The sequence below is a fragment of the Seriola dumerili genome, unplaced genomic scaffold (assembly GCF_002260705.1).
Source record: "Seriola dumerili isolate Sdu_G_001 unplaced genomic scaffold, Sdu_1.0 BDQW01000193.1, whole genome shotgun sequence".
Lineage (NCBI taxonomy): Eukaryota > Metazoa > Chordata > Actinopteri > Carangiformes > Carangidae > Seriola > Seriola dumerili.
The window spans coordinates 615413-632172 of record NW_019174448.1 but is presented as its reverse complement, the minus strand read 5'-3'; the positions used below and the strand labels follow the sequence as shown (position 1 = coordinate 632172).

Below are 16760 nucleotides of genomic sequence, written 5' to 3'. Positions count from 1 at the left end.
TTGAGTAGTTAAAGATCTCTACTGAAAGCTGCATGATTGACAGCCTGCGTCCACCGATGTTGGACACCGACGACGTCTGTATCCGGTGGAAAAAGCAGTGCGCCATTTTCTTTTTGTCTTCCAGTTCAAATAAAAACACCTAGAGACTGCCAAAAAATGTAAGAAAAGATATCAGCTGAGGACTTTTCCTATCAAAGACGACAGTAAATTCTAACACAGTAAACTTCACTAGCAATTAGATTATAAATCATGTTTGACAGTATTTCTTTTGAGATTATTTTGGCGCACCTGAGGATCAGTTGTCTATCAGATGGAGAGATGTGCTCTTAGGTTTGTCCAGGGTTTTATGGAGGGGGAGGGGTGATAACTGTCGATTGAGCAGACTTGTATTTACCGTGACACTGATCAAACGTTGTCTTTCTCAGGACGATGGACGTTCTCATCAGCCTCAACAACGGCAAGTCCTTCATCTCCAGCGCCTACACCATCACCGCGTCCACCTGTGTGAGTCTTGTGTTTTTCTACCTGCACACCTGAGCTTCCTCCCTCAGTAGTAGTTAATGCAAACTACAACATATTTTTGTAATTTTATTTGCCCCCACATGTGTGCATGCAAAAGAGATGTGGATTTGAATTCTCCACATACGAGGAACAGTTGTCGGGATAGCGGTGATGATTGATTGTATGACGTTGTCGTTGTGTCCGAGGAATCAAAACCAAACCAACGTTCATAATTAGGATGTAGCCTAAAAAAAAAATTGATTCCTGTTGTCACCCCCCCCTACAGTCGAATGGTCTGGCGGTGGCGATCGTCTTCCTGGTGCTGCTGATCCTCGTGGCTCTGGCCCTCATGTGGTGGTTCTGGCCTCTCTGCTGCACGGTGGTGAGTGTTACTGCAGATCAGCTCGGTGCAACCCGGAGATGATGATTCATTTATGTTGGTTTTGCACAGACAAAACATGCAAAACAAGTCATATGTTTCCAGTTTCGCTATTTCCAAAAATAGTAGAAGTAATACTCCCTCGCAAAATTTTTTAAAAAATCAGTTGCATTAAGAGCAGATGTTGTGAAAGCACTAAATATCTTCTCACTGTTGCAAACATCCTGTTGTTGCAAATGCAGCTTGTGTTCAACTGAGACTGGGGTTTTTATACTGAAATTGTCGTTGTGACAAGAGGTTCAGCGCACGTCAAGTTCACGCCCATTCCAACAGCCCAAAGCCGTGACCATAAACCACTGTTAACCAGCAGGTCAGGTCAGGTGTAGCTGCGTCGTGTTCAGCGGCCGGCGGTGAAGGGGAAGAAGGTTTGTTGAGCATCTGTTCAACCTCGTGACCTCACTTTTACCTCGATCACCCACGGTGGCTTAGCAACACCACAGAGGAAGAACCTCAAACAGGAAGTCGAGAGCCCACATCCTCTGTGTAGATGGTGACGGCTTGTGATCACACACACACCAACACACACACACACACTCACACAAGAGTTCTGAAAAGAGACAGAGTCGTTTCATGTGAACAAAACTACGTTTAAAAACAAAACAAGGCAGAGATCAGCAGGAGAGGCGCGTGAGTGACAGATTGCAGGAACGTTAAGAAAATCTCTGTTTGAGCAGGACTAATATGAGGCTTACCTGGGGACTGAAGTGATTAATAATAATCACAGAGATTGTTTGTGGTTTAATCACAAATGAATCTGCCATGTCCGTGCTCCAGCTTCAAATACTTACTGTTTGGTAAACGCACAATTCTTCTTTTTACTAAAGCTAATCTTATAATCAATCAGAGTGTTAAATTGTTGTTTTTCTTTTTCCTCTTACACCTCCCTGTTATTATTTATTCATTTATTTATTTACTTTACTTTAGTGGTTCTAACTTCTGTCCTAGTTTTGCTTTACTAAATCAAAAATGTACAAAACAAAACTTTATCCCAATCCTAAAAGAATGACTCCTCCCCCGTCCCCATAACAAAGCGTTTTCCTGTTACAGAAAGTAAAAGTTTCATCAGTAACTGCTTCATCACGACAATGTGGGTGTGGTTTGATCAGATTTGACTGATGATCCTGGCAACGTAAGAATCCAACCCACCACCTGTCAGAACCTTTTGATCTTTGATTATCATTAAACCCCTTTTGGTGCACGGAGGTACGTGGAAAAAAAAACTGAAATCTAAATGTAAAATTACCAAAACTAAACTGCTCCAACTTTGAATCTTGACTTCCTGTAGGATCCCAATGGATCCCACACTACAATACATTTTAGACCTACTAAACTTATGGTGGAGTTTCGATTAGAGAGCATCGTTAAGCATCAGTATCGGTGTTGACGAAATCGTAATGATGCCCGTCCCTGCTTATGACGAATCTGAGGCCGGACTTTTGTAAATGCTGAGTAAGAATAAAGGGCTCGGCTGCAATCCTGGAGGCACCAAATCTAAAATCTCGACCGGCGCGGTTGAAAGTTCAGCCGAGAGTTTCATTAGTGAGTGTGAATGTGGAGCTCTGAAGGTTATTCGTTAGTTCGCCACATGTTACTGGGTGTTTGTTAAGGTGGATCTTAAGCCTTGAATCTGCAATTTAAACTCTGAGCTCTTCTTCATTGTTTCCCCTTCAACGACGAGGTCTTTTTTTTATTTTTATTTATTTTTTATTAATTTAATTCATGGTTTTAAACTTTAGTTCGGTGCTTGATATTTATGAAAACTCCCCCGTGCCCTCGCCTCCTTTTTTTTTTTTTGGAAAAGCAGTCTCACCCACTTAACCATTTACAAAAATCCACAACAGATTATCGTTTGGGGCTACGAGCGAGGGGCTGCAGATGGTGCACCCCGGTCTTTTTCTGGTGTTTTATTTTTTTCTACCGGGATCTGATAAAGGCGAAATTCACCCTCCAACATCCAACCGCCCTCCTCTCCCCGCCACACCTCCGCTCCCGCTCCCGCTCCCACTCGCGGCGCCCCTTAAATGATAGACGTCACCTGGCATTGTGGACCTGAAGGGAGCCCATCCAGGATGAGATGGAAGCATATTTTGGAAAACCAACAAAGGCATTAAAATGTAAACCCCCTGCAGCATGTCTGGCCGCGGACGTGTTTGTCTTGGTGGAGAGAGCTGCTGTTGCCTTCCATCGAGGGACGCGGCAGAAGAGGAGGGCCATGTGTGGCTTGTTAATATTTAAACCCCCAGTCTGCCAGGTTTCAGCAGTCAGGATGAGGCCGCGCACACACACACACACACACGCACAACCTCTTTCCCACAATCCCTCTCTCTCTCTCTCTCTCTCTCTCTCTCTCTGTCTCTCTCCCGCATGGCTTGATGCCAGGAGAGAGGTCATACAAGCTGTGAGGGGTAATTTCTTTGTTTATGATTTGTTTGGAAATTAAACTCAGAATTGCGTGGCCTAGAGTTCAAATCAAAGGATTTAGGAGTTGGAGATGCAGTTTTCGGCAACATCGGCACTTCATCCAAATTACAAATGATTCGCCGCTAAATTGGACGCACTTTTGGACACGTTTTCGACTCAGTTGGTGCTTAATATGTTAATAATCTCTGATTACTTCGTGTTAGAAGTTGTCAGCGTTGCTCTCCGATGCAGAACTTTTATCTTCTTCTTCTCAGAATCACTTTTTATTTTTCTCAAAGCAGGTTAACGAGTCCATAGTTAAAAAAAAAACAAACCAAAAAAAACAGAAACACCAATCATTTTTAAATATGCTACTTGCCACTGATCCGTCACGATAAGCCTCCCGAAACAGCTTGACACAACACGGTTTGAGCTGGAGGTTGGGAACGAACAGGATTATCAGGTCCAATCGGACAGTTACCGAGACAGCCATATGGGGACGATGCCCTCGGCTCCTCCGATTGGTCCGATCCCCCTCCCCCTCCCCCTCCTCCCGGTGTCATGGCCGCAGTGGCGAGCTGCTGGGGCTGATGTCAGATGGCTGAGTATCCTGCGGTTTAGTTTTTTAATTACGCCGCCACGTCACTGAGCGCTCCTCCTCACATCTGTCCATCAGGTAGCTGGGAAAAGAGCAGCAGAGCCCCGTCATTTGTATAAATGCTTTATTTATCCCACAATATGTCCAGGAAATCTGCTGCACTTAATAAAAAGAGATAATCCCGTCTACGTAAGGTGTGGCTGAAACGATGTTAATCACCGTATGGAGAGGCTACTGCTAGACCTTTACTGGATTTACTTACAGCCAGTTGTGTGTCAGAAGAGCAATTAATTAACGCTAATTGATTATTTTTCATTATTCTAATGACAACAGTTTGTGGCGGGTGTGATGGTATCCCTGCGCTTAACAGTGAGTGAAACAGCTGTTAGGATCTATGATATGCCCCCCCCCCCCTCCTCCAAAACCAATTTAGCAAATGCATAAGCAGCGATGACAGTGTAGTATCTGTCTTTGGTGACTAATGGACGCAGGTCTGCCTTCCACTTTGCCGCACACCTCAAGTTGAGATATGTCCTCGCAGTAATTATATGCACAGTATTTATAGGCCAGCTCCTCTGTGTGTAGCACCAGAGGGAGGGGGGAGCGAACAGGAAACACTTTTCCTCTGTTATACACCTCGTTTGCATCATCATCGTTTTAATCTTGGGTTAGAATAAACCATTACATGTTATCAGAGCTTCATTTAAATGTCTTCAAATCACAGGCTTTGTCCAAAACCTAAAGATATTTTCTTTTTTACAATGATGATGCCATTTTCATTTGATTTTCCGAGTTCAAATTGATGTTTTGCATAGAAAAAGTGTTGGAATAAGCTTTTAAAAAGGCACCAGATATCGATAACAACATTTATAGGCTATAACCTAACACCCCTACACTCGGAGTTTGACCTGCTTCCGTCTGGCCGTCGACTCATGTCCCCGAGTCTTTTATTCCCTACCCTCTGGTGTTATAACCTATCTGCTGCTACCTGCTCGTTTGCACTCTTGTGTTATTAGATTAGTAGATTTTTTTTTTTTTTTGTACTTTGAGGGAGAAGTCAAAGACAATGAAGTCAGTCAGTCAATGAATAAGTTGCATTACACTTGAATCAGATGATCTTCAGGGAAACGTGAGACGGGACCTCTGTGCTGCGTGGAGCTGCAGCCCTGTGCGGCTCTGTACTGACTATTTACCAGACGATGACTTAAAACCCCCTGAAACCTGAAACCACAGAAGAGTAAACTCCCATCCCTCCAGCGTGATCCCTCTCACAGATGGAGTGAGTGGCAGCGGCGTCTTCGGCAATCCCGTGATAAAAAAAAAAAAAAAAGGAAAAAAAAGTTGGACGTCAGTATTGCGAAGCGTCTGACTGAACTGACAATGCACTGTAGGCGCCACTACACCCCCCCCCCACCTTTTCTCCTCTCCCAACATCCTTTGCTTCGCGATGCACATCTGAAAAACCTAGTCGAGGCATCTTGTCCTTGAGTGGAATCACATTGTGGACAACCTGCTCCTCAGGTGCCATGTCATCCAGTGTTGTCATGAACAATGCCGCTGGGCTGGTCACTCTGCTGTGGGAGAGGTGTGGCGTGATTATGAGTGTGTGTTTTCTTTCTTTTTTTCTCTGTGTGAGTAGATGTGTTTGTGTGTGTGTGTTTGTGTGTTTGTGTGTGTGTGTGTGCGCCGCCACTCATCTTCCACCCAGACAGCGCTTGGAGCTGAGCCCGAGCCTCCTCCTCTGTATCTCATTGGAGCTAATTAACTCCTTAGGACTTTATGATTGGGGGGATTGCTTGGGAGCACTGAACCCCATCCAATTAATTAAGAGCTAAATGGGCAGCAGCGCTCGCCCCAAAGACTCCCCTGTCAACAAGTTGATTTTCAGCTTTTCTTTATTTTGCACGGGGGGCCCCTGATGTTGGTTTACAAGCAGAATCCTTGTAATCAGTAGTCAGCGGGGCGATGGGGCGCCGGTTGCATTCACAAAGCAGCCTGGCAGCGGCGGCGGCGGCAGCGGCGTCTCTGCCGTGAGACGAGCTCAGGGATGTCTCTGTTTGTCTCAGTCACCTGTCACGAATCACCTCCGTCAGCCTTGTCTGGGCTTGTCTTGACAAGGTTTGAGCGTGTGTGTGTGTGTGTGTGTGTGTGTGTGCGTCCCTCCATGGACTTTGTGCTGACGCTCTTTTGCTTTTTCTCTTTATCCAGGTCATCAAAGACCCGCCGCCACCTCCTCCACCTTCCCGTCCTCCACCACCTGTGAGTACTAATGTGGCCTTGTAGAGTTGTGTTGATACGACTGAAAATTAAAGGAACATTTCCACATTCGTATAAACAGCCTCATTAGATGAGACGATTGATTCCACTCTCCTCTTTGTATTACGTTTGAAGCCAGAGCTAGGAGGCGGTTAGCCTAGCTTAGCCTAGCTTAGCATTAACACTGCTGAGGCTGCAACTGACTCTAAAACCGCAGTGAGTCGCTTTTACGTTTCTGTTTGTGAGATTTCTCAAACAAGCGATCACGTGTTAGTCTTTATGCTAAGCTAGGCTAATCACCTCCCAATCTCAGCTTTGTGCTTCACACACAGAGAGATGAGAGTGGTGAGTATATTTCCTAAAATGTTGAACTTTTCTTTTTAAAAAAAGAAAAGAAAAGTTGCAGATGTGTTGTCACGCTGAGAAATTCATTCATCATTGATCCCAAATTGGGAAATTCTCTAAACGGATCTAACTTCTCTGTCATCACATTATGTTTTGGTCTTTAGGATTAAAAATACTGAAGGAAATAATGTTATAAAATCAACTTAGAACCACGTAGAAAGAATCTGCAGCTGGAGCAGAAGTAAGGACACAAGTGTTTCTTCCCTCCTGACACAAGCAGTGTTTTTCCTGCAGGAAGGAAATCCATTCATATATTATTGATTAATGGGATTGCAAGAGAGAACAATAGTGTGAACAGTCCTGCTCTTCCTTCACTTGAAGGTTGATTAATGCAGTTGTTTATAGGATCATAGTTTGTGCGTGATTAAGATAATGGGTCTCTTAATTTCCCTCCGTCTCTCTCTCTCTAAGGAGCCTGAGCCGCTGCCCAAGAAGAAGTGGCCGACTGTGGACGCCTCTTACTACGGAGGAAGAGGAGCCGGAGGGATCAAACGCATGGAGGTAAAGGACCCGACATCGACCACCCGACGAAACGCTTTCACCGCAAAGTGTTTGACGCATGAATCTTCTTGATGTGAAATTATTTGAGCGGCGAATTTGAAAACATCTCATCAGTCAAAATTTCTGAATCTAAAAAGCAAAAGGAAAGACAGGGTTCCTCCAAGACCAGATCAGATTCCTCGACAGCAGGAAGTGATGCGTTTCTGACAGCTGTTATCCAGTAAACCTGCATCGTGGTCAGAGAAACCTGCTGACGCTCAGTCTTTTCTCTGGAGCTAGAAGTTTGTGGAGTTGCACAGGCGGCGGCGGCGGCAGGAGGAGGAGGAGGAGGACGAGGACGACCGGCCATGCCACTGTCCTCGTCAGTCCGCTGATGCCTCCGACGTGACAGGCCCTGCCATCTTGTCCTTGGCCGTCCGGGCCTGATTGGATCAAGTCATTGCCAGGATGAAAGATTGAGCGCTGCTGTCAACTTGACATATCCACCTCACCCGTCTCTCCTCTCCACCTCCCCCTTCTTAACTCCCGAACCTTGGCAGCCCCTTTGTTATCCGCCCCCCCTCCGAGGGGAATCCAGGTTTAAAGGCGAGCTCAGCCTCCTCCTCCTCCTCCCTTTGCTGTTCCACCCCCTGCCGCTTCCCAGCCCCGAGGAAGTTGGTGGCATTGCCGGGATTTCCCAGCATCCTCAGGGAGCTCCTACCTCTCGACTTTATCCCCACGAGCGCTGGCGAGATGCGAGATGCGAGCCCGGGTATCCCGCCTCTCTCTCTTCTTCCTGTAGCAGCTTGATTCCCACCGACAGGCCCGTCTCCACATCTGAAGCTTCACCCCCTCGTGGATGGAGAACAAGGTGCTTGTTAAGAGCAACCTGTTCTCTCCTCTGCTTCCTCATTTAAGACGTCACGCTGAGAAAAACATCCTCCACCTCCAGCGCTTTGCCGCTGCCAATATTTCAAACGTGCGTCGAGCGGGGCCGAGGTGACAACGTTATCTTTTATTCATCGCAGCCCTCTCTTTTCTTGATGATGCGGCAGGCCAGGGATGTATCCCAGAGATGATTCTGAAAAGCTGTTCTATATTGTCACGGCTTAACCTACAGCTTGAAAACTGTGTCGCTAATTAATCACCTCTCCTCATTCATGCGATGGTAGATTTTTATTTATTTATTTATTTATTTTTTTTTTTTTTTTATCTCCTCCTTGCAACAGATGTGATGAATTCAATTAAAAAGCAGGACAGCTTAACTATCACACAGGCCTGCATTCACACACACACACACACACACACACGCTAACACATTATACCACATGTAAATATGCTTATTAATAAAAGAAAAAGCTGGTTCTCAGATCATTTTATTTTCTTATGGATAGATAGTGACAGCAGATGTTCAGCTGCTTTGTTATAATCATCACGATGTGATCCTGAACCACTGCGCTGTTCGGCCTCTTACGGAAGCTCTTTTGTAAACCTACGATGTCGTGACTGGTCTTTAATCAAGGGCTGCAGTTAACAATTATTTTCATTATTGATTAAAGGAAACTCCACCATAAAGGAGTTTGTTACCTCCATGTTTTATCTTAAGTCTTATTGATGAGTTACAAACTTCTTTTGTTTAAAGGATTTTACTTGAGTTTGTTTGTAAAGGTCCAATATAGTCTAAAGGTAGATGTCCATGTGTTGTTTGATTATAGATCAGGTTCTATATTGATACTGTGAAACTATCAAAGCGCTCAGAGAAATGCACACAGCCTGTATTCAGAAACTGAGCCTTAAAACCAGCCGTCAGGACTTCCTGTAACTTTGTGATGTCACAACGAAGCAGTCACCGGGCCTCAAGAGATGGTCTTAGGTTCTTATGGATCAGCACTTCAAAATAAAACACAGGAAAAGTATAAAATGTGGGACCTTTAACTAATCATTGTAGCACCAAGTTAAATTTTTGTATTGATCATTAATGACTAAAAGAGAATAACCCGTTCTCGGCTGTTTGTTTGGTTTTTATTTATCCAGGTGCGCTGGGGTGAAAAGGGCTCAACCGAGGAGGGGGCCAGGCTGGAGAAAGCCAAGAACGCCATAGTGTCCATACCGGAGGACGTGGAAGAGCCAATGATCAAACGTCCTACCCCGAAGGCTGCGCCCTCCTACCATCAGAGAGAGAACAAATGGTACCCTCCCATCAAGGTGAGCCCCCCCCCCCCCCGCTGCACCGGCAAACCACCTGACTGAACAAATACTCATCTGTGTTTGAAATAGTCGTCTGAGCTCAAAGGTTCCACTTCCTGCTGAGAGTGTAGAATTTGAGACAGAGACCATAGATCTGTCATAGATTTGTCCTTCCACGTCATAAAAACCCTCGTGTGTTTTTGTCCTTCCACGTCATTTTTTTTTCTCACCATTTGTGTAAACGTACACGTCGCTGAGATGTAACCCCATTCTCCTCTTGTGTATCAGGGTCGTCTCGATGCTCTGTGGGCTTTGTTGGGGCGGCAGTACGACCGAGTCTCCCTCATGCGTCCCACCACTGCAGACAAGGTAAGCGGATCCCCGACTGTTAACCCTGAAACATGTGCTCGGCTTGACGCTCACAAGATGTTCCCAGTGGAAAATTTCATTTCCAGAAAGGCCTTAAAACACAAACCACACATAGGCGTACAAGGTTTTGGTGGCAGGTTAAGTAAACCAGGAAGGGTGTGGGTGTGGGTGTGTGGGATACAGTAAAAGAGCGTCATTGTATTGTGTTCTTGTTGCACAAAGCTACAGCCTGCAGGGTTGTGAGTCAGTCTCGTCATCGGTGCGGTTTATTTCCTGCATCAGTCAGCAGTGTGCACGTCCTCCTTCTTCTTCTTTTGACCATTAAATGCTCTTCTAAAAAAAGAGTCACCACCATCACAGTTAAGCACTCATTATTTTACTGCTGTATTACGTTGCAGCTGTGATGTTACAACAATCTGTGCGCTCCGTCTCAGCAGAGGAAGCTGCTCAAGGCTCAAGTTTTTTTTTGCATTGTGTTGTTGTTACCTAATCGGGCCGATGTGAGCTGCAGCTGCAACGACTCACAGAGCGGGGAAGCACGACAGAGACGACCTAATATGGTCAAACTCTGGACTTTTCTCAACCTCCCATCAGAGGAGAGGAAAGACATGGGCCCTACAAGCCGACACGCTGAAACCCGACGCCCTGCAGGCGGTCAGGAGGGCGCGCTGCTCCCAAACCGCCACCAAGTCGGAGTTAACCAGATGTTTTGATAGTTTCTTAGCTTTCTAAGGAAGCAAACCGCAACATCTGCTGCGGACACTGAGCTATATGTAATCCTTAATCTCTAAAAGAGTGTCACAGATTGGAATCAGATTGCAGACTTGCAAAGTGATGGTGCATGCAGATTCATTTCAAGACCAGATCCGAGTCCAGAAACATTTGCAGCTCCAATTTAAGGTTTCATCGGCTTCTTCTTATGATGTCACCAAACTTTATACAGGGGTAGTAACTTTATAAACCCCGCCCCCCCCCCCCGTCCCACATTAACGCTGCATATATCTCTCTTTTTTTTGGGAGTTATAAGTGGAACCACATTCACATGCAGCTAACTAAAGGAAGGAAAAATCAAATGTAAAACAACAACTGACAAACTTTTTCCTTTTGTCGCTGAAATACATGGAAAAAGAAAAAAGAGACACATCTGTACAGAGGTCTACTGTATAAATTCACTCCCTCGTGCCTTTTATCCACTGTGGTGGCCACTTCCTCACAGAGGCCTGAGAACTGGAACCATCACAGTCTTTAATGGTTCAGAGAATGATGTCAGACTGCAAATGTCTGGAGTGGAGAAGCGAGCCAGTTGGCCGGCTGCGAGCCTGACAGTTGCTACTCAGGGCGTCATGGCGCCGTTAAACACAATGCCAGAAGATGCACCCTGAAAAAATGAACATCATCAAAACTGTTGAATTTGCTGCTCAGTAAACGTTGATGTGGCAGGTCGAAAGATGTCCAGATATCATTGTTGAAACTAAGATGGGTTTCTGTGTCAGGACATCTTGATGCATAGAGTGCTGCACATTATAGGTCCAGAATGCAGCAGCACATCTGGGCTTCGATCGGCCTAAAAGGGGCGCGCGTGTCGCTCTGCTGCTCTCCGACCTCCACTGACCACCCGCGGCCTTCAGAGTGACTTCTGGTCGGACGTCTGCTCCTTCTCGGCCGCTGCGTTTCCTCCGAGTCACGTCGTCTGGCGTCACCATCCCTGCACACGAGACAATCTGAGCCCGGACTGTTCTGGTCTGTGGTTCCCCCGATGGTGGAACAAGCTCCCTGCGATTTGGATTTTGCATTTGCACTTTCCATTATATTTCGATTAATTGTGCAGCCTACTACTTACTATGCACTTTCAGTGAACTTCTCTACCTGATCTCCCTCCACTTATTGAATGGGTGTACACCAAGGGTTCCTACTGCACTGAAGCTTCAGTGATGTCCCTCACTTGCCAAATGAGTAAATGCAGATGTAGATGTAGTAACTGAATTACTGTCAACAGCAGTTACAGGTAACCTAGATTTTTTTTTTTTTTTTTTAAAACCCACATTAAATGAGGTCAGGCTTTAACTTGGCTAGAAATCAGCCAGACATCTCTTGACCTACAAATCAACAATTCACCACCTTCAATTCTCCAGTCGTCACTGTCCGTCTCAAAAACAACAGCCTGCTTTAACAGTTGTGTGTCCTTTAACTAGTAAGAACTCTCTGGGCAAAAAGGCGTATGATGTGTTTGTTTCACTGCCATGATAAATTGTTAACAGTATGTTAAATGTGCCGGTTCTGTTTGTGTTGTGTTATGAAGCCAGGGGTTTTCATGAAATGTCCGAACTTGCATATTTTCCTGGCACAGCCTTTGTTTTTTATGTTGAAATGACAACTATTCCCCTGCGTGACATTCATCCAACCGTCTGAGTTTTAAGTAGAAAATAAAAATGTGGCAGAATGTGGAAACATCATGGCTGCAGCTCCCACCGTGTAAAAAGATGATAGATGTCGCCACACATGAGGTCACCTCAGCTGCTCCGAGCGAACTGTTTTTTAAAAAAAAATAAAAAATAAAAAGAGTAGAAAACGGGAGGACGGCGCCCACTGGTGAGCAAACCAGTCGTGTCAAAGCACTTGGTTCTCGCCTCATTCACATTCACACCGCCGTGCCAAACTCCACTTTTAAGTCTGTGATGAAGACTGTACGCATCACACACGGGAGGGAATCACACAGGAGGCCACGGATGCGGACGTCTCAGCTCAGACGTAGTGGACAGTGAGTGGAGACTGGATGTTGTTTGTGACAACAAAATGTATTTCTAAGTGAGTTATGATGTTTTTAAATCCCTCCGCTGGCTCACAGTTGGAGGGAAACATCTAAATTATAATTTAATCCAGGTTTTGTTTTGACTTTGATTCCCCCGAGCAAAGATTAAATCCACTATAACACTGATTTGATTCACATTCATTTTGGTTTATTTCACTGCTTCCAGAAAGTGGAACAACTCAGCAAATATAGATTATAAAATGCCAATAAACTCATTCAGTTAGCGGTAATCAAGCATGTAAATTGGAGGCTGCACAATTAATCAAAATATAATGGAAATAATGTGTGTGCAATATCCAAATCGCAGGAGCTGCAATTTATTTATTTTTTTGTTAAAGGTAAAAATGTGTCACCACATTGTTGTGTCCTGGTGATACAGAGACGCCTCCGGCCCACAAATCGTTTTCTCCAGACGTAAAAGGAACATGGAAACTTTTAAGTCCTAGTGACATTTCTTTTATTTTGAAAGCAATATTCAGATTCATTTCTAGGTTTTAATTGATTTCATTGTGGCTCTTCCCATGATCTTCCACATGCTGATGTTTCCTCTCGTCCACGTTGTGTTACAAGGATCAGAGTTTATCCTCAGGACCACAGTCAGCAAACTCATCTCTAGCTCCATTTATTACAGTACTAGGTTTATTTGAATCTCATCTAGTTTGTAGGATTTACTTTAACTTTATTTGACAATTACACGTTGGTTAAATCAACACGGTCGGATTAACTGATACTTTTTCATCCCTGTAAAATCATTCGTGGCTCGTGGCGTAAGTCGCAGAGTGTCGGACAGACACTCAGACGGAAACTTGGCTTCGCTTGTGAAATCCAAAGCGCCCGATGCAGATGTGTGTTTTCATGTTTCATTGTCTGAGATGAGAGTTTTTAGTGATAAATGGGAACGACACCAAAGCAAATATAAGACTGAGCTTTGTGTCAACATATTTTCTGTTTTAAGTGGAAGGGGTGAAAGGCCTTTTTGGCCTTAGAACAAGCTGGAACCAATTCTTTGATTCCCCTTTTTATTGGATTTGTAATATCAACTTTAGTCATTTTCCACTTCCTGCTCCTGTTGCTCACCTGTCCTATAGCCGGGCCTCTGCTGCGACGTGTGTGTGATCTGGGGCTTTACAAGTAAACTCTAAGGTTTACTGCAGGTCAGGTGTGGGTGGCAGCGTGGGGCATCAGTGTCGTGGAGAAGAGGAGCAGGGGAGGCAGGAGAAGAGGGTATAGGGGGGGTGGGGGGTGGTCCACTTCCTGCTCCTGTTGCTCACCTGTCCTATAGCCGGGCCTCTGCTGCGACGTGTGTGTGATCTGGGGCTTTACAAGTAAACTCTAAGGTTTACTGCAGGTCAGGTGTGGGTGGCAGCGTGGGGCATCAGTGTCGTGGAGAAGAGGAGCAGGGGAGGCAGGAGAAGAGGGTATAGGGGGGGTGGGGGTGGGGGGGGGTACTTTGATGGCGGACAGGAAACCTCCAGGGTCATGAATTTTTCTGCGGGCTGCGTCCGAGGGGTTACAAGGACCTGTACAGGTGTAAGGAAGCAGGTTGTTGCAGACATCTGTTCAGCACGGGGACCCGGGTGTCCACGCCGCCCTCTTCGTGCTCTCCCCTCCTCCCCTCCCCCTCTCTCCTCGCGCCGATCTTCCATCCTCACCCTCCTTCCCCTCTCTCTCTCTCTCTCTCTCTCTCTCTCTCTCTCTCAGCGGTCCCCTTTCCTGACCCCACCCTCCCTCAGTGCCGCCGCCCGGAGCCAGACTGCTGGATTGTCAGCAGATGCAGAAGAGAGACAGAGAGACAGAAAAAAATGAGAGTGAAACAGTTTTTTCTTTTTTTCTTTTTTTTTGTGGTCTCACATTTAGCGCCTGAGGGCCTTCAACACCAAAGGTAGAGCGGGGGTGGACACAGCTGCAGTGCCGAACTTGCCCCAGGCACAAATAAAGAGATCTAATGTGGTTTGACTGTGTTGTCGGTGAGACCGGGGAGCCGGGGAGGCACTTCAGAGCCAACTTAGCACAGCAACATCTGCCGCCAAGTTTTGCCGGGGATCGACTGGGGACAGCAGGTAGAGGAAGGTGGCGGGGGGTGGGGGGTGGGGGGTTGGCCTTATTCTGATGCTCACTCAGGCTCTTTTTGAAGAGGCGGTGGCGTGTGTGTGTGCACGCGTGTGTGCGTCTTTTTTTTCCCTCATTTTGCCACCCCCACCTTCACACTCTCAGGTATTGTTTTTCTAAAAGCAGCTGTCCGGCAAAACGTCCAAACAAGGTGTGCGGCGATGAATGATGCATCACTATACATTGAAACCCTCCGAGTCCGACAGAAAGGGGGGGGAAAAAGACGCGAGAGAGCGGAGAACACGGCGTTTTGAGTTCAGTGTGTGAGTCCGTTCTGATTTTCCAGTTGGATTTCCATTTGTTCCTCCCGTTCTCTCTCGCTCTCATCTGTTCCTCACCACGGGGACGTGTGGGCTGAGTGTGTGCGGAGGTTAATGGTATTATCTGATGGACCTCTAGACTGTTGCTGAAGCATATTTGCTGCCGAGCCTATGAAAGACATTTTTGTCCTTGAAATTTTCAGATTAAAAGCATTAATGAATCACTTTTCCTAAATCCTCTTTCCTGCCTCCGTTACTCCGGTTTCTCTTGTCCTCACTTGTCCCCCATCATATGTGACATCACACCCTTAGTTAAACCCTAACCCCTAAACTAAAGTTTATCACGGACGTATTTACATCCGCATGATCTTCTTCCGCAGAGTAACGAGTGAGTGCATCAGTTGGACAGAAAGAATGTAAATCCCTGGACTGAACTCTGTAAACAACCGGTGGAGGAGAGTTCAGGGTTTGAAGCTGCAGCACTTTGACGCAGAAACAATAAGTTGATCTGATTGATTAGTTGATGAATGGAAAATTAAATTTGTTGTTGTAATGTAATTGTTTTTTTTTGTGGCATTTTATAGAAAACAAGAACTTAATCACTAATGAAAGTAATCAGGCCTTTTTCTGATGTCAGGAGCCAACAAAGTGTTCCCATGACGATAAAATTATGATGTAAGACATGCAAAAGGAAATAAGAGGTGAGGAAGAAGAGGAGATATCTGGACTGGATTTCGGAGTGTTTTCCCCAGTGAGAAACCGTGCGGGCGAAGACCACGCGATGGCGGTGAACTACAGTCGCCGTCGTCGTTAGAAAGCAGCTTCCCACCTCTCCCCTCTTCCTCCTCTCCTCCTCCCTTCGGCCCCTTTTTATCTTTTCCCTTCACCCCACCAGCGCTCCGTGGCCCCGGCTGTGACAGCGTCTTAATTTAACAGCCGTCGGTCACGTTGTAGACCGTGCCGTGGGAGCGTTTAATTAAGTGACTGCGAGCGGAGGGACTCCACCGACCTGCTCTGGTAGAGTCCCTTTGGATGGAGGGAGGAGAGAGAGGGAAGGAAGGAAGGGAAGGAAGGATGGAGGTAAAAGGAGGGAGGTGTTAAAAAAAAATAAAGAATTGAGGACAAGGCTGGCATAAGCCGAGGGCCACTGAGGGTCTAGGTGACAGTCTGCTCGCCTGCCGTGGCCTGGCATGGCGCGGCACGGCACGGCACGGCAGAGCTGTCCTTAGAGGTCGCCGGGATACATGCTCGGGTTTCTCTCCTCCCCTCCTCAGCAGCTCGTGTCGCGTCTGCCGGTTTCTCGGGGCTCAATTAGGATGCTGCGAGGTGATTGTTTGCGTGGAAATGGATGCCAAGTGAAACATCAGACTGGAAATGTGCTTCTTTCAGTTTCAATATTTGACTGGCACGAAGGTGCTACATGTAGCATCTTTTAACATCCGTAAGTCATCGGTAATCACCACATTTGATTTTTGAGACATGAGTATAATTACTGTAAACAAACACGACCGTGGCTGAGAGGATTGGCAAGACTCGTCTCTGGCCTCTTCGCTGCATTTTTACATTGTGAGCCACTGGGTCACTTTTTCTTTTTCTTTTTTTTTTTTTGTGGGGAATGTTCTTCCAGCTCAAGTTTTTCTCTCAGAGTTTCCCTCAATGGCAGATGGTGGAGGAGTGAACGACTAATGGGGGGAAAAAGAATAAGAAAATCATTTCCAATATGTTTATCATCTTCAACAGAACAGCAGAGAAAAGCTATGATCACGTGTCATCTTTGTAATGAGAACCAAGAGGGATTATGGGGAATGGAGTCTTTTTTTTTTCTTTTTTTTTTTTTATGGAGCAATACTGAGGGTTTTGTACCAGTAGACACATTTGTACTTTACATTACTGTCTTTATTTCTAAAGCTTTCGCAAAAGTTGGACCAACAACTCTGCAATAAACAG

The 16760-nt window shown here is 45.8% G+C and overlaps 1 protein-coding gene across 1 annotated transcript in view; it reads left to right on the top strand.

The window, feature by feature from the left end:
• antxr2 (anthrax toxin receptor 2) overlaps positions 1 to 16760 on the top strand; it is a 78791-nt gene that overhangs the window by 27576 nt on the left and 34455 nt on the right. The window contains exons 11-16 of the mRNA XM_022753762.1: positions 426 to 504; positions 788 to 883; positions 6147 to 6197; positions 7011 to 7100; positions 9114 to 9284; positions 9555 to 9635. Coding sequence (XP_022609483.1) covers positions 426 to 504; positions 788 to 883; positions 6147 to 6197; positions 7011 to 7100; positions 9114 to 9284; positions 9555 to 9635 — 568 coding nt within the window. The remainder of the gene's footprint in view (positions 1 to 425; positions 505 to 787; positions 884 to 6146; positions 6198 to 7010; positions 7101 to 9113; positions 9285 to 9554; positions 9636 to 16760) is intronic.